The sequence below is a fragment of the Nothobranchius furzeri genome, chromosome 13 (genome assembly GCF_043380555.1).
Source record: "Nothobranchius furzeri strain GRZ-AD chromosome 13, NfurGRZ-RIMD1, whole genome shotgun sequence".
In the NCBI taxonomy this organism is placed as follows: Eukaryota; Metazoa; Chordata; class Actinopteri; order Cyprinodontiformes; family Nothobranchiidae; genus Nothobranchius; species Nothobranchius furzeri.
The window spans coordinates 46,617,002-46,637,274 of record NC_091753.1 but is presented as its reverse complement, the minus strand read 5'-3'; the positions used below and the strand labels follow the sequence as shown (position 1 = coordinate 46,637,274).

Genomic DNA, 20,273 nt, shown 5'->3' with positions numbered 1-20,273 from the left:
AGTGTGCACAACAAAAGTGGTTTTTAGAAGAATTTTAGCACAGCTGTGAATGAAACAATTGTTTAGTTTATTATTATGAAATAGCATGCCATATAGAAGACAAAAGTGTGACTGAACAGATGGGATGTGAAGTCATATTTTAATGAATTAAAAGCCTTTATTTGTTTCATTTAACTTTTTAAAAGTCTGAAAACATGAATTATTTCAATTTGGTTAGCCTCTGTGTTATGGGGCTCTCCCACATTATGATGGTACCACCACCATGCTCCACTGCAGGAGTGGTGGGAGTCACATGTAGAACCGGAGTGAATTTTTACACAAAGTTCTGTTAAAATAGTTTATTGAATGTCTCATTAAGCTTCAAAAATCAGTTGCTTCATGAATTTGACAGATTTCCACCAGCTGGTCCTTGACAAAGGCTAATGATGAAGGACCTGGATGTCCTCCATGACGGTTCATCTCTAAAACTCTGTTAAAGTGGGTTTTTCATTGCCTCATTAACCAAGTTCCCTTTGCTCACTTTTTCACTCTGCTAAGTTCTGGAAGTAGTTTAAAATTTATTTCTGTTCCCAATTAATGATGCAACTGCACCAAAGGGAGCGCTCAAAGCTTTCAAAATGGTTTAACGGCTTTGGCTCGCACCGTGTCAGTGAAAAGTGTAGAACTAGCATTCCACGCATCCCAGAGACAGCCACTCTAAATCTCAGAAGTTTTCTTTTTGCCTTGTCATTTGTTGTGCTATTTAGGACTGACTGAGATGAACATTTGGAGTTTCCATTTTGAAGTCAAATCTGCATCACCAAAGGGTTGAAAACGATTTTTCTCATTGGAAAATTAGTCAATATTACATTACAATTAATTAAGTTTTAATTTAGTTTATTTGATACTTACTCATTATGTTCTAGTTTATAAAATGATAATCGTAAGTGCAGATGACTGGGTGGTCTTCAGCCAAAGCAGAGATAGTTTTCAGCAGCTTTTAAAATACTTTTTTGCACTGAATATGGTGGATATAATATATAAAGCTGTTAAAAGTGTATTATGATGATTTGTAAAACAAACAGGATAAATATTCTTTTCTGAATACAGGACTTAAGTCTGTAAAAGGAGACAGATTGATTATTAAAAAACATTTATGCCAACAAAGTCTCGCCAGACTTTTGAACTAACTGAATAAATAAACGAGTAACTAAATAAATAAAGTAAAATTGTCTCTTTATTGGTTGCACTGATACATTATAAAGCTATATGAATCAGGTTCATGTTTTTCTACCATATCGCCACAAGAAAGCGACACACCTTCGTGCTTCTCTTTATTGTAGACGATAGTTTAAAACAACAAAAGCGTTATTTCAATTTTTATGACCAAATAACGGTTTAAGGTAAAAAAAAATACACGTTTGAATTTCTCTCCAAAGCAGATTAAATGTAACTTTTGATGTTAAAACTGCGCTTTGGACAACAGGTTGCATTCCATTGGATGCTCCAGGACTTAATTTTTCTGATTGGCTGTGGTTTAGGGAGCTATAATTTAAATGTTCTGGTCAGTTCGTTGTGAAAAATGAACAGGAGCAACACACACAACAAAATAAAGTAAAAAATATTATTTATAAGAGTAGAAAAAATTGTGTCCTAAAACAGCTTACAAAGTGTTTGGGCCAAATCTTAAAACGACCAATGAGAGGCCACGCTTTGCCGTGTTGCTAGGGAGATTATGTTAATATATGCAACGCAGCCATCTCTGCAGCTACCATTCTGAGGTAAGAACAACCTGTACATTTTTCACTAACTGCACTAATGCCTGATAATTTATAGCGATCCGGTTTGTGTCTGGGCTGTTTTTAAGTTTTCCTGTAAACGTAAATTAAAATCAGCGTGGCGTTTTAAAGTAAATCTACCGATAGAAAAAATAGTTTCTCTCTTTGATCTCGCTGTTGTTGTTAGTACCACCCAAAATGGAGCCCATTCTTCCTTGTTCGCAGCAGACTTGAAGGGCTGGGCTCAACTAGAAACGGGGGACGGGTGAGTCTGTGCAAACTATTCGGCCCCGAAGGACTTCAAAATGAATTTTGTGAAAAAATCTAAACCGTGTTCCGTGTCCTGCGGTCAGATAAGTTAAGTTATTCCGGGTGTGCGGCCTGACGTTGGGGCTACGCGGCTGTTTGCTACCGTAGCAGTGCGGTAAATGCCCGTGATTCTGCAGCGCTGCATTTTGTGGTATGGTCCGGTTGGGACCGAGAACCTGCGGGGTTAAAATGGGGGGAGATGAAGTTTGTGTTGATTAAACCAACTATATTTGTGAATGAGTGAGGAATGTGTGGTTGTTGGGTGTCTGTTTTGAGCCGACCCGTGGCTTTATTTAACCACCGTTCCCCGGGCGGCCTCCACATCAAGCCGGCTTCCCCTCGCCGTTACCCCCGCGGAGACCTGCGTGTGACACACGCTGGTTTATTTTGACTCGAGTGCTGTCGCCCGATCCAAGATATGCTTGGATAAATCTCAGTTTCTGGTTGTATTTGGGGAATGAATCCAGACCTCTCCATCGGCCCGCGTCAATCCATAGTTGCTGCACAAATCTAGAAATAAAACACATCATAACTGGCATTTGATAATCCCATTCATAAACTCTTAAATACAGAGTAAAATCTGTTTTTCCTTCATGATTTCCTAAGTGTATTTTTACAAATAAGACCCCAAGAATGTATTCTGTTTTTTTTTTTCACATTTTATTATCACAATAACATTTATTATTGACATAAATCATCCCTGGTATTTTCAGGAGAAGCTGGTGCTGTGCTGCCATGGAGACCAAGCAGGAACCATCAGCTGTGTGGAGTCAGACTGTTAACAGTGATGCTAGCAATCCCACACAGGTAGATGGCCTACTAGATCTGATCCATCTGTCCGCTGATCCATTTCCACTGGTGTTTTTAAGTTTGTGTTCTGCGTGCACGTGCTGCAGGTCCATTTTGAAGGTGGCACCATGGCCCAGATTGTCTACAGTGGAGATCAGGCGGACAGGGCCGGGCAGCAGGTGGTTTATGCAGCAGATGGAAACTCTTACACCTCTGTGGAGTCTGCAGAGCACACGCTGGTCTACATCCACCCGGCAGATGGTGCTCAGGTAAGGGAGAGGATCATGTTAGGCACTGATGTGACTTTTCCAGCCGTTTTGAAGTGTTAATAGATTATTACTGCCTGACCCATTGTAGATGGCTTCCTGAATGGGCTCTGTTTGAAGAAACAGTGTCTACATCCGATGTGACGAGCTAATGGGTAGTTTGATGAAAAGCCTAGGCCAAAGTGTATCGCTGCTGGTGTCTTAAATCCACTTCAGTCTCCAAAATTTCCCAGCGGTTCATTTAATGTTTATTATAATTTTTACGCCACAAAAGATTTAGCATTAGCTAGTTTTTCAGCATAAATCCACGCCCAACGATGTAGCATTTTGCTTCTGCTGATGTGATGTTTACTCTTGCAGATAAACACGTAATGCAAAAGAAATGGTGGAGTAAAGGTTTATCCAATAAACTTGCACAAACCTTTTGGAAATGTGGTAGCTTGGAAATTCAAGCTGTTCAAAGATGGCAGCTGTACAATTTGGTCTTTGCTCAGCTGTGGCTAGCTGTTAGCTCATCAAGCCTATTAGACATTGTAGAACAGATGTGCAGAAAGCTATCTATGACAGGTGAGGTGGTACTTATAATCTTCACAAAGTAACTCTTGAAAATGTTCCTAAAATTAGCTTTAAGCTAACATTTGACCACATTCTCCCCTCACAATTTCTAAAATTGTCTTTCAGACTGTATTTGCTGATCAGCCACAAGTGGCATATATTCAGCAGGATGGTACTACTCAGCAGGTAGGCCTACCTGATTCTTCCACATCACAAGGTTAAGCTCCATTACATTTAAAGACTCATTAAACAGACCTGAACTCCTCTGCAGGTCACGGTTCTGCTGCCTGGAGGTCAGAACATGAATGCTGCCAACCTGCATGTTCTCAGTAACGTAGCAGATGGCCCTCAAGCCATCCTGGCTCCCGTTTCCCAGGTGAGGACTCATTATTTAATAAAAATGTTAAGCAAACAAGGAAAACCTCCTTTTTCATATATGTGGTCTGTCAACTTAAACACAGGTTGCTTTAATCATGTTTACGGGTTTTAATTCACACAAACAGGAGCAGCTATCTGCATCCAACTCTCTCACAGATATGGCCGACATCACAGACCCCCCCACCAGTCCGCTCGGGGCCACGGACTCCACCGATGACTCAGATGAAGCTGAGGATGACGACTCTGAGATGGATGACTGGGAGCTGCGGCAGCCGCAGAGGTTCGACCCTCACAGCCTCTGTGAGTAAAGTTCGGCCAACGCACCTGTTTAGTTTCAGTAGTTTAGCCCAAATTGGAGCATAAGGAACGTTTTTATTTGTAATAAGTAAATAAAAATAAACAAATGAGGTAATGCATGTACAGTTGTGTCTTTTGCTCTGTTTTCTGTGTTCTTATGGAGCCAAATGTTTTTCTCAAAGCACAAAAATTATCCAGTCAGGCTGCAGTTTGACAGTTTCATCCCGTTTGCTGTGTCAGGGTGTGAGGAGTGCAACAGCGCCAACTCTATGGACTGTCCCTTGCACGGTCCGCTGCACCCCATCCCCAACCGGCCGGTGCTGTCCAAAGCCAGGGCCAGTCTGCCTCAGATCCTCTACATCGATCGCTTCCTGGGTGGGGTGTTCTCCAAGAGGCGGATCCCAAAACGCACCCAGTTTGGTCCCGTGGAGGCGCCGCTGGTTCCACAGAGCGAGTTGCAGGACCACTTCTTCCACTTGAAAGTGAGTCAGCGCCATGTCATGTTAGTCAGCTGACTCAAACGTCAAGATGTTCAGTCAGGGGGATCTTTTTCTCTCATTCTGCCAGAAGCCTGAATACATCTCAGTGATTGTTCGATATGATGAGGGCTTTTATTGCATCTTTATTGAACACAAAATCAAATGTTCATGTGATGTGAGTAAAAGCAGTAATTCACAGTAAAATGTTTTAGAGACCAAAATATCTGCTTTTGTTCAGCTTCTTTTTTTTCTTTCCATTTTTCTCCATTAAAATCCAAAACATGTCAGATCAGTAACTCCGAACTGATTTTTACGTTTAAGTTAGGGAAGGTGTTCCAGGAAAAGCCTGAATGAGCAGGCTACATTAAAAAAAGACACAATTTAAAGGTCCAACCCCCTTTCATCAGGCTCCTCCCCATAGGCCACGCCCCCCGAATACAGGAGAATACTGGACACAACAAATACTATCAAACAACCGTGAAAAACATAACATTATCTTACCATTTTGACCCGTTGTTGCACTTCTTCTGCTATAATTTCCAACATAACAAATCTACGTAACGGCCGCGGAGCCTCCAGGCTTCTGACGGACTCCTCAAAGTCCGGTGCCGATTGGGAGTTATTGAGATTTGTCCACACTGTAAGTTTAAGAGACAGGAACCACTGGGACAAAGATCAGAGATCATCTGTGAGGACTTGACTTATTACACCTCAACCCCCGTCCGCTACTTCTGCTCAGGCTACATAACTGTGTGACAATTTAGTATGCTAGCTAAAACGCTAGTCCGGCTCTGGCTTCACTTCCTGTTCAGCTGCTCCAAGCCGAGAACATGTGATTTGTGCACATGGGGGAGGAGCGGTCACAGGGCAGTTTGATGCACGGATCAGGACTCCACGATCCAAAGATTGGATGAAGTTTTTCCATGACTGCACCTGTCAAAGGCGATCAAAATATTCCTTTTAAAGACAAAACTTTTAATTTATTGGTTGCCATCTGTATGTGTATTGCATTTCAAGCAAAATGCGTTCCAGAAAAAACATCTCCTACCCCACCTTTAAGGGTAACGAATTATTTGTTGCATGTTCTTTCCAGTTTCTGTTGAAGATGAACAGGTGAAACTACTTAATTTTAATTGATAAAATATGACGAGTACAGGGATTCACCTTTTAAAGATGATTAACTGTAGTCGTATGTCAAAGTCTTTGATTTGACCTCTGTCTTAGCTATGCATGCTGGATCCAGAGAGGGGCGGGGAGAAGCTGAGCGACATGTGGTTGGACCTTTCTGATGAGGACAGCTGTAACTGGATGATGTTTGTGAGACCGGCTCAGAATCACCTGGAGCAGAACCTGGTGGCCTACCAGTACGGCTCCGAAATATTTTACACGACCATCAAGCACATCCAGCCCAAACAGGAGCTCAAGGTCGGTGAAAGTTGGGTTTGGTCTTAAACGTGCTCCAGAGCTGATGAGGAAAAGTCCAACGTAGGATGTGTGTTCATGCTTTAGAAACAGTGGGGCAAAAAAGTAATTATTCAACCTCCAATTATGCAAGTTCTCCCACTTAAAAAGATGACAAAGGTCTGCAATTTAGTAAGTAAGTAAATGTTATTTATAAAGCACTTATCACAGACATAGAATCACAAAGCGCTTCACATAGATCAAAACAAAATAAAACAAAGTCATAAAATCATTGGTTTACCTCAACTATGAGAGACAAAATGAGAAAAAAAATTAATAAAATCACATTGTCTGATTTTTTAAAGACTTCATTTGAAAAACAGGTATTTGGCCTCCTAAAAACAAGTAATATTTCTGGCTCTCACAGACCTGTAGCTTCTTCTGTAAGAGGCTCCTCTGTCCTCCATTCGTTACCTGTATTAATGGCACCTGTTGGAACTCGTCATCAGAACTGTCACACTCCAAACTCCACTATAGCCAAGACCAAAAAGCTGTCAAAGGACACCAGAAACAAAACAGTAGACCTGGATCAGGCTGGGAAGACTGAATCTGCAATATGTAAGCAACTTGGTGTGAAGAAGTCAACTGTGGGAGCAACTATTAAACAGTGGAAGACATACAAGACCACTGATATCTCCCTTGATCAGGGGCTCCTTGCAAGATCTCACCCATTGGGGTTTAAAATCATCACAGGAACGGTGAGTAAAAATCCCAGGACTACACTAGTGAGTGATCTGCAGCGAGCTGGGACCAAAGTTACACGCCACCAGGGATTTGAGTCCTGCAGTCCCAGATGTGTCCCCCTACTAAAGCCAGTACATGTGCAGGGCAGGCCCGTCTGAAGTTTGCTAGAAAGCATTTGGATGATCCAAGAGAGGACTGGGATAATGTCTCATTGTCAGATGAAACCCAAAGGGCTGTGTTTAAGGAGAAACATTGCTGAGTTGCATCCAACGAACACCAAACCAACTGTAAAGCATGGGGGTGGAAACTTCATGCTTTGGGGCTGTTTTTCTGCAAAGGGACCAGGACGTCGGATTAGTGTAAAAGAAAGAATGAATGGGGTCCTGTATTGTCAGATTTTGAGTGAAAACCTATCAGCAAGGGCACAGACGGTGAAATGTGGCTAGGTCTTTCAGCATGACGATTATCCCAAACACACCGCTCAGGTTACAAAGTAGTGGCTTCATAAGAAACATTTCAAGGTCCTGGAGTAGTCAAGCCATTCTCCAGATCTCAACCTCATAGAAAATCGTTGGAGGGAGTTGAAGGTCCATGTAGCCTAGCAACAGCCCTAAAACATGACTGCTCTAGAGCTGTGTTTCCCAACCGTGCTCCTCAAGGCACACTGTCCTGCATATTTTCCATGTTGCCTTTAACACCAGGGTTTCTCTGCTGCCCTGCACCCCACTCAAATGAATGAGTGATTAACAGGCATCTGCAGCACTTGATGTCCTCCGGAGGTGTGCTGAAGCAGAGACATGGAAAACATGCAGGTCAGTGTGCCCTGAGGACCAGGGTCGGGAAACACTGCTCTAGAGGAGATCTGCATGGAGGAATGGGCCAAAATACCGGCAACAGTGTGTGAAAACTTACAGAAAACGTTTAACATAAAGTATTGAAATCGACTTTTTTAATAGACTAATTATTTTCCACCATAATTTGCAAATAAATTCTTTAAAAGTCAGACAATGTGATTTTCAAGATTTTTTTTTTCATTTTGTCTCACAGATGATGTATACTATGATGAAAATTACAGACCTCATGTTTTTAGGAGAACTTGCACAAATAGAGGCTGATTAAATACCTTTTTGCTCCACTGTATGTGGAGTTAGTGGTGTGTGAAGTTAAAGTGAGGTTTTATTTTGTAGGTGTGGTACGCCGCCTCGTATGCAGAGTTTGTGAATCAGAAGATCCACAGCGTCACAGAGGAGGAGAGGAAAGGTGACCACTCCAGACCGCTGAGTCAGCTGTGTTTGAGCTTGGGCTCCTCTCACATCTTCCCGTTTGTTCAGCTCTCCAGGAGCAGGAGTGGAACTGGCCCTGCTACGAGTGCAACCGCCGCTTCGTGAGCTCCGAGCAGCTGCAGCTGCATCTCAACATGCACGACGACAAGCTGAGCTCCATCACGAGGTTTACACCCTTTTATCTTTTCATTTTTATTTTTTGAGTGTGGCAGTCACATGACCTGACCGCTGCAACTCCGCTCTCAGATCCAGAAGTCGAGGCAGAGGCAGAGGCAGGAAGAGGTTTGGGACAGGAAGGAGACCTGGACGTCCACCTAAATTTATACGACTAGAACCTCTTGCGGATGCCAACGGGGACAAGGCAGCAGTAAGGGGGTTCTGGTGGGATCTGCTACACGAGATTGGAAAATCAATTATGAATCTGTAATGCTTTTAATCAGGAAATGCTGGAACTGACAGAGAAGCCGGTGGAGGAGGAGATGGAAGGAGTGAAGAATGGAGTGAAGGATGTGGAGATGGAGCCGGAGGAGGAAGAGGAAGAGGCGGCGACTGGGACTGAGGCAGAGAGTGAGCTTGTCCCCCCTGCTGAGGAACAACTTCCAGAGTCCATAACGCCGTCCAGTCCAGACCTGCCTGGTCCACTGAAGGAGTTCCCGGCACCGAGCGGCCAATCAGAACTGGCGTCACAGAATGCCCATCGTGCAAAGAAAATCCGGGTGAGTTTGCAGCCTGAGGACGTTTTTAAATCCTCTGTCTGGAGTCCCTTTAAACCGTCTGTCTCTCTTCCTCACTGCGTTCCCTCCTCTCAGATGGATGTGCAGGTAGGTCAAACCTGGAGGATGATGGGGGGGGGAACGATAAACAATCATGGATCTGCCAATGCCCCAGCCATCCTGTTTCATCAGATCCTTCATTCTCCTCTTTTCCTTGCAGAATGCAGCCCTGCAGCACCTTTTCATCAGGAAGAGCTTCCGTCCCTTTAAGTGCACCCTGTGTGGGAAGGTCTTCCGGGACAAAGACAGGCTGGACCAGCACCTGCGGGTCCACGGCCGCGACGCTTACGCCTTCTCCTGCCACATTTGTAGTAGGAGCTTTACCAGCGACTCAGCCCTGGAAGACCATCTGGTGGAGCACACAGAGAACTGCTCGTACGCGTGTCTCTTGTGTCCCGAGACCTTCGAACGGCTGGAATTGCTGAAGGGTCATGTGGAGGTGCACTCTGTGGATGGCTGCTACACCTGTCCCTCCTGCAAGAAAACGTTTAGCGACTTCATCCAGGTTAGCAGGAACAACTTAAAAAAAACTTCTGTAGTTTTTGATACTCGGTTAATGGGAAAAGCGTTTGTCCTTAGGTGAAAAAGCACATCCGCTGCTTCCATTCGGAGAAGATCTTTCAGTGTCCAAACTGTGAGAAGGCCTTCTGCCGGCCGGACAAGCTGCGCCTGCACATGCTACGTCACTCCGACCGCAAGGACTTCCTGTGCTCGACGTGCGGCAAACAGTTTAAGGTAAACGCTGCGATGAGTTATTGGAATGACAAGCGTGAAGGCTCTTGATGTGGTGGTTTTTTCCCTCAGAGGAAGGATAAGCTCCGGGAGCACATGCAGCGAATGCACAATCCAGACAGAGAGGCAAAGAAGTCCGACCGGGCCCATCGCTCCAAAACCCACAAAACGAAGACTCCCACCTCCGACTTCGAGAGCTTTGCGTTCAAATGCAGGTCGTGCATGATGGGATTTCGCCGCCGAGGGATGCTGGTGAGCCGCGGCTGTCGCTTTTCTGTTACGTTCTGGATTTTTGTACACTCAGCATCATTGTTCCTGTTGCAGGTAAATCATTTATCCAAACGTCATCCAGAGATGCGCATCGATGACGTTCCGGAGCTCACGCTCCCGATCATCAAACCCAACCGGGATTACTTCTGCCAGTACTGCGACAAGGTTCCTGCATTCTTCTTTAGTCTCATCTAGTCACATACTGTTAATTTAACCCTCCCACTGTCCTAATGGGTGTGACCCCGCGAGGGAAGTTGACCATTGAGCAGGATTGATGGTTTGTCCCTTGGGTCCACGCGGTAGGGGTGAGGAGTGAGCACCACCTCACCCCTGCCACGTGGTCCTCAAGGGATAAACCATCAATCCTGCTCAATGGTCAACTTCCCTCGCGGGGTCACCCATAAAGACAGTGGGAGGGTCAACAGACGTTAACGCCCCTCAGGTCTACAAGAGTGCCAGTAAGAGGAAAGCCCACATTCTGAAAAACCACCCCGGAGCAGAATTGCCCCCCAGCATCCGAAAGCTACGTCCTGCTGCTCCTGGTGAGCCCGATCCGATGCTGAGCACGCACACCCAGCTGACCGGGACCATCGCCACGGCGCCGGTCTGCTGCCCACACTGTGCTAAACAATACAGCAGCAAGGTCAGTAGTGCTTCATTACACACTGACACTTTACTGGGATTACTTGTAGGATCTCGACTAAGAAACTGTTTTCCTCAGACGAAGATGGTGCAGCACATCCGGAAAAAGCACCCGGAGTTCGCTCAGCTGGCGAACTCCATCCAGACTCCCGTGACCACAGCCGTGATCAGTTCTGCTCCTGCAGTCATCAACGCAGATGGAGCCACAGCTGAGGCTGTTGTGGTGAGAACAACCGCTTCTCTTCCTCCAAGAGGCCGACCCTTGACCTCTTTACCTGCGTTTATACTGAGCAGCAGGCTGGTCCACATACGAGTGCGCGAGAAGGGGGGGGAAAGGGATGCTACTGGGGATGGTTTTGCTGGATAATGGGAATAGTCCAGTAGCTCCTGCTAATCCTTTGTTAGAAAAGATTAAATACTAGTATTTACAGGAGTTCAGGTGGGAAAAGTTGGTTTTATCCCCCCTGCTGCTGTTCCTGATGGATTTTTGTGATTTTTTTCCCATCAGACCACAGACCTGCTGACCCAGGCTATGACGGAACTTTCTCAAACCCTGACCACAGACTTCCGAACGACTCAGGGAGACTACCAGAGAATCCAGTACATCCCAGTGTCTCAGCCTGCAGGCGGCCTGTCGCAGCCGCAGCACATCCAGCTGCAGGTGGTCCAGGTGGCTCCGGTACGTTACAAACTTCACCTGATTTAAATCCTTTTGAGCTCAAAGCGGATTTAAAAGTGAGGATTTGCTGCAGGGAAATTGTTTAACATTTCCTGCTGTTTCTTATTAGCAATATGAAAGAATTGTAGTGAAGCACCCAAGAGTGCAAATACCAGATATGTTTTTATTTACTTATCAATTTACTGTGTAGCACTCGTCATCAGTCATGAAAATCACAGAACAGGAGTGAGGAAGTGGCTTTTTGTTTAGAAATTTGTGCCGCAGTACCCAGATTTGACCACAGGATGTCATTCTTATCTAATCCGGAATACACCTTTAAGGAAAGTGTAATATTCCACAGGCTTCTTCCCCACATTCCCAAGCCCCGACAGTAGATGTGAGCCAGCTGCACGACCCTCATGGCTACAGCCAGCACTCCATCCAGGTGCAACACATCCAGGTGTCTGAGCCATCAGGCTCCACCCAGGTAAGCGCAAAGTACCGGGGTCGTTTTTTATGATGCAAGTAAATAATAAACCTAAACATGAATATCTGAATGCAGAGTACCAGTCAGCCTCTGAGCCCAGCCTCTCAGCAGCCCAGTCAGGACCTGAGCCCGGCCCAGCTGACCCCCGTCACCTTAGCCCAGAGCCACAGCCTGCAGGCGAGCAGCGGCCAGCAGCCGGGGGCCGTGCAGCACGCCTACATACCCGGAAACTGGAACTACAGAGGCTACTGTGAGTCTCGTTTCCTGTTAGAAAAACTCTTCTGCTCTGTGTGAAAGTAAAGAACCATGTTGTCTTCCTGTTTCAGCATCTGAGATCCAAATGATGGCTCTACCTCACGCTCAGTACGTGATAGCTGAAGCTAGCACACCTATCTCTGGGGTCAACAGCAACCAGGTGAAAACGGTGAGTGGACGCTGTCGGATTTTATTTTATTTTTTCAAAGAGAAATGCTCCATAATATACTAGTCCTGCACCATTTATTCACTTCTGTGTCAAGTTTGAGTATTTTCAAGCTTCTCTGTAAGATTTATTGATGAGAGAAGATCAGATTTTGATGTTTCTCCCGTTTCAACATTGCAAAAAACACCAGAAAATATCAACAGTCTCAGTAGTTTTCAGTGATGACATCAGGACACAATAAGTTAATCGTGAAAAATCAAGTTTATTTGCATTTATTTAAATTCACTTCAACATCTGAATTAATAACAGACATCTTCCTCCCTCCAGACGCATTATGTCATCTCTGAGGGTCAGAGCGAGCTGGAGACGAAACAGGACGCTCCTCAGGACACGACCCCAGCCCAAACAGAACATCTGGAGCAACAACCAGCCACCCAACAAGCCACCACACAGTACATCATCACTACAACCACCAACGGCAGCGGCACCAGTGAAGTTCACATCACTAAACCGTGACCTGGCTTAACGTCAGAGCTGCAGACTAATGCATGGACCCTCCTCCTCCTCCTCCTGCTGCAGATGTTTTTATTTGTATAAATGAAGAATTATATCATGGATCCACCTGAGTGTGGATATTTATAGATAAAAAAATGTACCAGCGCAGTTTTATGTGTCTGAATTTTAAACAAGCTGCCAGAAAAGTGTCTGGAAAACAACAAAAGTAATAAGGTCTTTATTTAGAACATATGAATATAATAAGAACTAAACTGAACACTAGTGTTAACAATTTTTGTTCTAGAAGGATAAGTTTAAGAGCTTATTTCAATTTTCATGTCAGTTCATTTTTAATTTACAGATATTTTTGTTACATTTTTTTTCTTTTGTAAAAGAAAAGAAAAATGTGGCAAAAAATTATTTAAAAAAGCGTCTTGATCGTGTGACCCGGAAGCTGTGACACCATCTGTTACCGTGCTGTCGATGGATGTTTGATGTGATTCTCCTTCATTAGTTTCCTCTGAAACATTCAGGATGGGGTTCATTTGATTCTCCGTTCAGAATGAGATATTTTAATATTTAAACATTTGTTTTGCCTCTACTGCCGTGTTTTATAGTAAAAATGAAAAAATAAAAAAATAAAACATGTTTGTATTCATTCATGTGTCAAGACACGAGGCTCGCGGGCCAAATGTGGCCTGCCACATCATTTTATGTGGCTAGCTGATATTAGCAGTGTCCATTATAGACTCTTAACAGCAGCAGGAAGGAAAGACCTGCAGTATCTTTCTTTCACACAGCAGGGTGGATCAGTCTGTCACTGAAGCTGCTCTCCAGTGCAGACAGGGCATCCTGCAGGGGGTGTGGCTCATGGTCCAGCATGGATCTGAGTTTTGTCAGGATACATGAATAAAATAATCCCTAAAGAAAAGATTTAGCTGATTGTGTTTATGGTCAGGCTGGTGTAATGTATTCACATATTATTATGAATGTGTTTCATTGATCTTGGTCAGTTTCAGGTCTTGATCTGACTGTAATTATTGTTGTGACCACTAGATGGCAGCACAATACCAACGAGCACGCCGAGCAGACTAGTGATGGGAATTCCGGCTCTTTTTAGAGAGCCGGTTCTTTTGGCTCAGCTCACCAAAATGAGCCGGCTCTTTCGGCTCCCAAGTGGCTCCTCAGATTTTCAGTTGCGTAGAGACCATTTATAACCAAAATAATGCAAAACTATATGTTAAATGATTTTCTAATGTAAAAAATGCAATATGTCAAATATTGATCATTTTATGGATTTAATAACTGAACACTTTAAGAAATCTCCACTTTCCAACTGCTGGCGCTCATTTTCTTACCGTCTTCGTCGCATCTCTCTCTCTCTCTCTCTCTCTCTCTCTCTCTCTCTCTCTCTCTCTCTCTCTCTCTCTCTCTCTCTCTCTCTCTCTCTCTCTCTCTCTCTCTCTCTCTCTCTCTCTCTCTCTCTCTCTCTCTCTCTCTCTCTCTCTCTCTCGTCTCCCTCCACCCGCATGTGCTCTGCTGTGTGTCTGAGTCTGATCCTCCCTCTTCCCCGTCCCTACTGCTCTGTGTGTGGACAGTCTGGACACGCAGTTACACACGTTGACCAATCGCCTGTAGCTTTCACCAAAGCAAAAGGGGAGGGGGGAGGAGAGGGGAGGGGGCGGCTCCCAATGACGAGCCGGCTCCCGTCGTTCACTTCAAAGAGCCGGCTCTTAGAGCCGGTTCGTTCGCGACCGACACATTACTAGAGCAGACACATCTAAGCTTGATTTGGATCCTGCAGGTAAAAATCCACCTGTCTGAGGGTTAATGGTTTAAACCTGTGTTATTATTGGTTAAATGGTTTATGAGTCCTGCTGTGTGATCTGGGTGGAGGAGGGTGTGTCTTCTGCTCGGTTATTAGCATTCCTGCCCTACTGGAATGTTGGAAAAGGAAAAAAGGCCACCACCCAGATAAAACCAATCCTCCAGTCGGACCAGTTTAACATGCTTGTCGCCTTGAAGGCTCGAGCAGGTGGACACTCAATGGCTCCACTGCAGTTCCAGCCAGCATGTGTGTGTGTTTGCCATGCCTTTATTAGCAGACGTCCACTACAACGGTCAAAGGGCAACACGACTGGGAGAGACGGGAGGCAGAGACAGGACTGGTAAATGGACGTGGGAGGTGATGGAGGGTGAGGGCAGAGAAGAAGCTGAGAGGAACCAACAGCAGCAGAGGAACAGGTACTTTTCATTTGAACCAGCTCCGGAGAGGCCGGTATTTGGGTTTTTCCTGCAGCAGGAAGCAAAACTTGTTGTGATGGTGGTTAAAACAATGTTTTCTTGTTACATTATATTAAAACTGTCAGCACGAGGGACGACAGACTCCATATCAGTGTGAGTGGCTTGTTTGGTGATGTTCCTGCTTACCTCCGGTGGAAGGGAAGTGGTTTGTTCTGATCCCAAAATGCTCCTTTAGATTCAGAAAGCCACTCTGCCTGAGAAATAGCAGTATGTGTTTTAGTGCAATGGGACAGAGGAAGAGACAGATCCACTGTAATGTTTTTGGGAGATGAAAGGAGCTCCTGGTCTTGATTTACTGGTCTGTCCACATTCTGACCATCCCCTTGCGTCATGGGATTTGAAGCTCCGCTGCATGAACGAAATCCTGGACGTTGGGATTTGTGTCCTTCCTAAAAGATGAGGTAGTTGGGGCAAGTTTAAAAATAGATCCGTGGCTCCTCCTCTTCAAAAGGAGTTACCTGAGGTGATCCGAGCATTTGGTCCAGAGATGTCCTACTGGAGGAAAACTCCAGAGGGGTCCCGTTGGAGGGATGGCATATCCTCTTGGATCCGGGATCATTTTTGAATATCCCAGGAGGAACTAAACAGGTCAACCTAATTCACCTAACACTGGATAAATAAACATGGCTTTAAAACTTTTTGCTTTAATTAGAACCTTAGAACCTGTACATATTTATTTTAAGTATGATACCTGAACTCAATCTGTAGAATTTAATGTTTAAAACAACTTAGGAGACAACTTTATTGTTAATTAAATATGATGCCGTTTACAAAATTAAAGGAGCAATATGTAAGAAATATTCAATGAAATAGTCACAAAACAGTCTAACTTCTCAATCAAAGAAGCCATGGCCTCTTTTTCTTTTACTCTGATATCGGGCAAAGCAGGCTAGAGGCTAACATTGAGTTAACAACGCTAACAGGGAATTAGAAGCAAATAGTCGGCTCTAAAAATATATCAAGCTACTTTTTAAATGACCAGCAACTCGACATTAGTGAAACGTGTGTGTGAAGTGAATAATGAGTCAATCGTGGGATTTTACTTCCTGTAATGAGTCATTCAGGACCATAATAAGTGTAGTAAGGGCTCCCTGCTATTAAACATCCAAGAGCGCTAGCACCAGATATGCCAGTGTATATCAACTTACTGTGTATGACTCATTTTCACTTGTCATCTACAAACATCCCGTTCTGATCCATAACTTGCATCAGCCATGAAACCCACAAACGGTAGTGAGAGAGGAATATTTTTGCTTAGAAAAATGACGTGCAATAACCAAATTTCACCACAGGATTTCATTCTTACATATTGCACCTTTAAACCATAACAAAGCTAACTACATGAAAACATCAACGTGATGCATATTAAATGGATTTTTTGTACATTTTTATCACTTTATTCCAGATTAAATCCAAGACCAGATGAGCACAAACTCACCTTTTGGGATCTGAGGACCTCAAGGCCCTGGTCCAGTCTGGCCTCAGTGGGTGTACTGTGGTTTTTATTCCAGCTGGAGGTGCTGCGGCACCCCTCTCTGCCCCTGGAGGACTTGTTCTGCAGGCTGATCCTCCTCTGTGTGCTGTGGCTCCTTTTGGGAGCTTGCTTCCACGGCCTGAGATTCTACCTGCGGACTGGACCAACCCAGGTGAGCAGAACCGCAGGAGTTGGTCCCAGTTTTACCCACTTGGTTTATTTAATTCAGTTTATTCATTGAATATTTATTGTGATTTAAGGTGGAACCACCACAGATGAGCATGTTACCATGGTGAGCTTTAATCATCTGATTTAAAATAAGTTATTTTTACACCTCTCAGTAATAAATAAGTGCTATTTCTCCAGGATACTTCAGACCAGGAGCCCAGATGCTCCTCTGACCATCGCTCTGACCCACTGCCTGCTGCTGTGTGTTCTTCAGGAGCCCCTCCAGGACCCCAGTGTGTCCCACATCAAAGCTCTCCTCTCCAAGCTGGAGGTAAGATGGAGAAAATCGCCTTAAAGGAACAAAACAGCCTCATCCTCTCTAACAAATGCCTCTGGCAGAATATGTTATCTCCTGTGTTTTAATCACTGTTTGCATGTAGATCAGTTTAAAGTCTTTGTTGGTGGTTTTACAAAGATTCCCCTCAGGATTACAAAGATATTCCAGCCTCAGACAGCGAGAACAATCACAGAGCTGCTGCCTGCTGCATTCTGAACCTGCAGCGCTGCCAGGGGAGAGAAGTTTAAACGTTTCACCTATTTTGCCTTCAAATCTGTCGTCTCTCTGCAGGCTGTGGCTCACATGCTGCAGAGCGTTGGACCGGAGGTGGACCAAGCTTCTGCTTTCATAGGCAGCCTAAAGCTCCTCTGCTCCTACCTGCAGCAGAGGTGAGTCAGTCAGACGTCTGGAGAGCTTCTCCATCAGTTTGGTTGGACTGAAAGAAGAGCTTCCTGTGGATCGTCGTCATCCTGTCCTCACATGAAGCCTGAATAAATTCAGATAAATCAATTAAAACTAACATTTTATTCATATGCCTTCAACAGAGCTGTAAAATTTGTATTTATTTAACAGATTTTAGGAGAACTTAGATGTTTAAAAAGTAATTAGAGTCATGTTTGAATAGAAGAGAAATTTGGCTTCTAAACAAATAAATCAAAAGCTGCAGTGAACCAGTCGGGCACAAGTGGGACAAGTTTTCACAGAAACAGCTGATTTAAAAAGTGACAATGATCAGAGGATGAATCAATCTACTTTTAATCTTCAGGCAGCTGGAAACACGGTAGAATTCTGACTTGCAACAGGGTTTGCAGTAAGACAATCTAAACAAACAAACAAACAAACAAACAAACAAACAAACAAACAAAAAATACACAAAAAAAGCACAAGACACAGAAATTCAAACAGTTCAAGTTTACAGAAACAGAATAATAATCCTATATAACACCTCCTTGTCCTCTAACAGGACAGCGTCCCTTCGTGCTCTGGTCCAGGTGCAGGAGGACCTTGAGGTCAGCGTGAAAGACCTGCTGCAGGGTTTTGGTGGCCTCTGGACCCAGCTGGAGGAGCTGCACACTGGGGTCACGCTAGGAAAACAGGAGGGTCAAGGCCACCGAGACCCAAGCTCGGTCCAGACAGACTCAGAGGTGAGCAGGTGTGAAGGCCTGTCGACAGAAACTCCAACACTTCCATGTTGTTTATCGTTCCTGTGTTTGTTTAAGACTCTGGTTGCAGAACTGGGTCGGTACAAGAACAAACTTCAGATGTGTGAGGTCCTTCTGAAGGACAGCACTCAGCTCTTACAGGTCAAGTTCTCCTCTTAGTTAAAACAACATCTCAGACTTTGTTTTGATCTCGTCAGTCTGAACGCCCTTCACCCTGTTCCTGCAGGAGCTGACCTGGAGCCACAGCCACGTCAGCGCCAAGGTGAACAGCAGCAGCGAGTCGGTCTGGCCCGAGATTCTGCTCCAGTCCAACATCGAGCAGGTACACAAGTTCCTCTCTGAAAGAAAACACACTTAAATATAGATCTGCAAATTGACACATTCCTGTTTCTGCAGTTTGACAAGGTGCAGGAGAGTTTCACCTCCCTGGATCAACAGACCGCCACCTTCCAGACCCACCTGGAGGGACTGGGAAAAGGAACTCACAACGGATCAGCGGGGCCTCTCATCCATGTAGACGAGGCCCGTTTGACCTCAGTCGCTCCACAGACTTCCCAACATGTCAGCGGTGTGTCGCTGACGAATCCAGCCTCAGCTAAAACACAACCCCCCCCTTCACTGCGCGGGAGGTCGGCTGTGAGGATCTCTAACATGCTCAGGTGTTTTCACAAACCTAGAAAAAAGATGTAATTTTTTTTTACAATTTTTTAAATTCACAATATGTTTGCAAGTGTTGATCATTTGCCTCAGATATGCGTATTTATTATGGTTGCTGTGATTAATGTAGCAGGAGGAGTGTTTCAGACTCTAGAGGGCAGACTTCCACCAGCTGTCCTCAGATTCCTGCTGCTTTTATTTTTCCTCATTTAACTGAACAGGAATGTTTCTGACTAATTAATACATTTCTTAATTCACATTTGACTTGTTTTTCAGAATCATTTGCATTTCAAATGAAAATAATTGTCAGAAATGAATACATCCAGCTGTCTGTATTACTGTAATAACGATAATATGTTTTTTTAATGGTGGTGCACAAATTAGGTAGAAGTAGAGCTTTAACACAAAAAAAGACTACTTCATTTGACGTTTTTGGTTGACTGTTTTTGAAATATTTGGAAATACTTCATAAAGAGATGGTAGAGTAGCTGCAAATATATTATTCTAGATGTAAAACTTTATGATAAAATGCCTTTTAAACCTTGCTGCCCATCTTCTTTTTCCCCTCCAGCTGAACGTGTCCAACTAATCTACAGATGAATCCTCCCAAGAAACATCAGAGCCATGGAAATAAATATAAACAAAACAAGAACACACAATAACACAGATTAAATTCAAGAAAGAAGCAAAAAAAAAAATACAGTTTTCCTGAAAAGAAAATTGTAATTAAAGAGTATCAAAGCATTTCCTATCGATTTTTCTGTAGCAACATCCAGAACTTCTTTTAATCCTTCATATTAAAAGTCTGAAACATACCCATGTGCCTCGAAACATTTGAAGTATATAAAATACTTTATTGATTCTTTTTTTCTGTTTATCCGTTTCAAAACCAGTAACAAACACATTTTTAAAAAAAGTTTCTGATGCTTAGAGGCACATCTGTTTGTTTGAGACTCTTATTGTGAAGGAATCCTCACTTCTGAGTTTTGCTGTGCTATGAAATTAGCTAAAAGATAGCCTCTTGTCTTTATTTTTTATTTGTAAAAACACAGCAGAACCCCAAATTTAAATCATAACAATACAGACTAAACACAGACGGCTTCAGGAGCACGATGGGGTTTGGTTTCTTGAGCTATTTGACTTTTTCCAAACTTGTCCTCATCATAATTAGTTTTGTGTGGCTCAAGACCTCCACGGTAAAAACAAGAAACAAGAAATTAACAGAAATAGTCCCACAAACGCTTCCAACCTTTATCGTGTTGCCCATGCATCTCTAGGTTAGAGCGTAATCTTTGAGCGTTCTGCAGGAATAATTCATCGGTTAAGTTACTTTCCGCAGAGTAAATGACTGAAACAGCCTGAGCCTTTAAAGCAGGAGGAGGGGGGAGAGAAAGGTTGGAGGGGTCAGCAAAGGTCAATGCCGGAAGCGTTTTT

The 20,273-nt window shown here is 44.0% G+C and overlaps 2 protein-coding genes across 5 annotated transcripts; both read left to right on the top strand.

The window, feature by feature from the left end:
* The first annotated feature begins 1,712 nt into the window (after window positions 1-1,712).
* prdm10 (PR domain containing 10) lies at window positions 1,713-12,901 on the top strand. Of its 3 annotated transcripts, none has more exons than XM_015941691.3 (23): window positions 1,713-1,760; window positions 2,780-2,873; window positions 2,963-3,124; window positions 3,803-3,862; window positions 3,948-4,052; window positions 4,180-4,354; window positions 4,592-4,833; window positions 6,055-6,255; window positions 8,163-8,235; window positions 8,307-8,424; window positions 8,505-8,625; window positions 8,699-8,974; window positions 9,192-9,536; window positions 9,611-9,766; window positions 9,836-10,015; window positions 10,088-10,198; window positions 10,476-10,676; window positions 10,755-10,898; window positions 11,184-11,354; window positions 11,695-11,820; window positions 11,896-12,070; window positions 12,147-12,244; window positions 12,569-12,901. In XM_015941691.3, exons 2-23 carry the CDS (start codon window positions 2,802-2,804, stop codon window positions 12,755-12,757), a joined length of 3,501 nt encoding a protein of 1,166 aa, XP_015797177.1. In that variant the 5' UTR covers window positions 1,713-1,760; window positions 2,780-2,801; the 3' UTR covers window positions 12,758-12,901. The 3 variants fall into 3 exon arrangements, with proteins under 3 accessions (XP_015797177.1, XP_054598577.1, XP_054598579.1); XM_054742602.2 differs by lacking the exon at window positions 1,713-1,760 and adding an exon at window positions 1,905-2,022; XM_054742604.2 differs by lacking the exons at window positions 1,713-1,760; window positions 2,780-2,873; window positions 2,963-3,124; window positions 3,803-3,862 and having other exon boundaries at window positions 4,211-4,354.
* A 1,840-nt stretch (window positions 12,902-14,741) lies between these two features.
* On the top strand, window positions 14,742-19,496 carry si:ch211-151h10.2 (uncharacterized). Of its 2 annotated transcripts, XM_015941694.3 has the most exons (10): window positions 14,742-14,980; window positions 16,446-16,686; window positions 16,775-16,806; window positions 16,881-17,013; window positions 17,311-17,408; window positions 17,984-18,164; window positions 18,240-18,323; window positions 18,409-18,504; window positions 18,579-18,841; window positions 19,411-19,496. In XM_015941694.3, exons 1-10 carry the CDS (start codon window positions 14,826-14,828, stop codon window positions 19,412-19,414), a joined length of 1,287 nt encoding a protein of 428 aa, XP_015797180.1. In that variant the 5' UTR covers window positions 14,742-14,825; the 3' UTR covers window positions 19,415-19,496. The 2 variants fall into 2 exon arrangements, with proteins under 2 accessions (XP_015797180.1, XP_015797179.1); XM_015941693.3 differs by lacking the exon at window positions 19,411-19,496 and having other exon boundaries at window positions 18,579-19,262.
* Window positions 19,497-20,273: the final 777 nt, after the last annotated feature.

What these genes read in the sequence shown, in the direction of transcription:
- prdm10 (XM_015941691.3), top strand. Translation starts at nt 2,802, where the DNA reads ATGGAGACCAAGCAGGAACCATCAGCTGTGTGGAGTCAGACTGTTAAC. An exon ending in GTTCGACCCTCACAGCCTCT is followed by an intron (nt 4,355 to 4,591) that starts GTGAGTAAAGTT and finishes TTGCTGTGTCAG; the next exon opens with GGTGTGAGGAGTGCAACAGC. An exon ending in CCACAGCTGAGGCTGTTGTG is followed by an intron (nt 10,899 to 11,183) that starts GTGAGAACAACC and finishes TTTTCCCATCAG; the next exon opens with ACCACAGACCTGCTGACCCA.
- si:ch211-151h10.2 (XM_015941693.3), top strand. Translation starts at nt 14,826, where the DNA reads ATGCCTTTATTAGCAGACGTCCACTACAACGGTCAAAGGGCAACACGA. An exon ending in TGCTCCTACCTGCAGCAGAG is followed by an intron (nt 17,409 to 17,983) that starts GTGAGTCAGTCA and finishes GTCCTCTAACAG; the next exon opens with GACAGCGTCCCTTCGTGCTC. An exon ending in ACAGCACTCAGCTCTTACAG is followed by an intron (nt 18,324 to 18,408) that starts GTCAAGTTCTCC and finishes CTGTTCCTGCAG; the next exon opens with GAGCTGACCTGGAGCCACAG.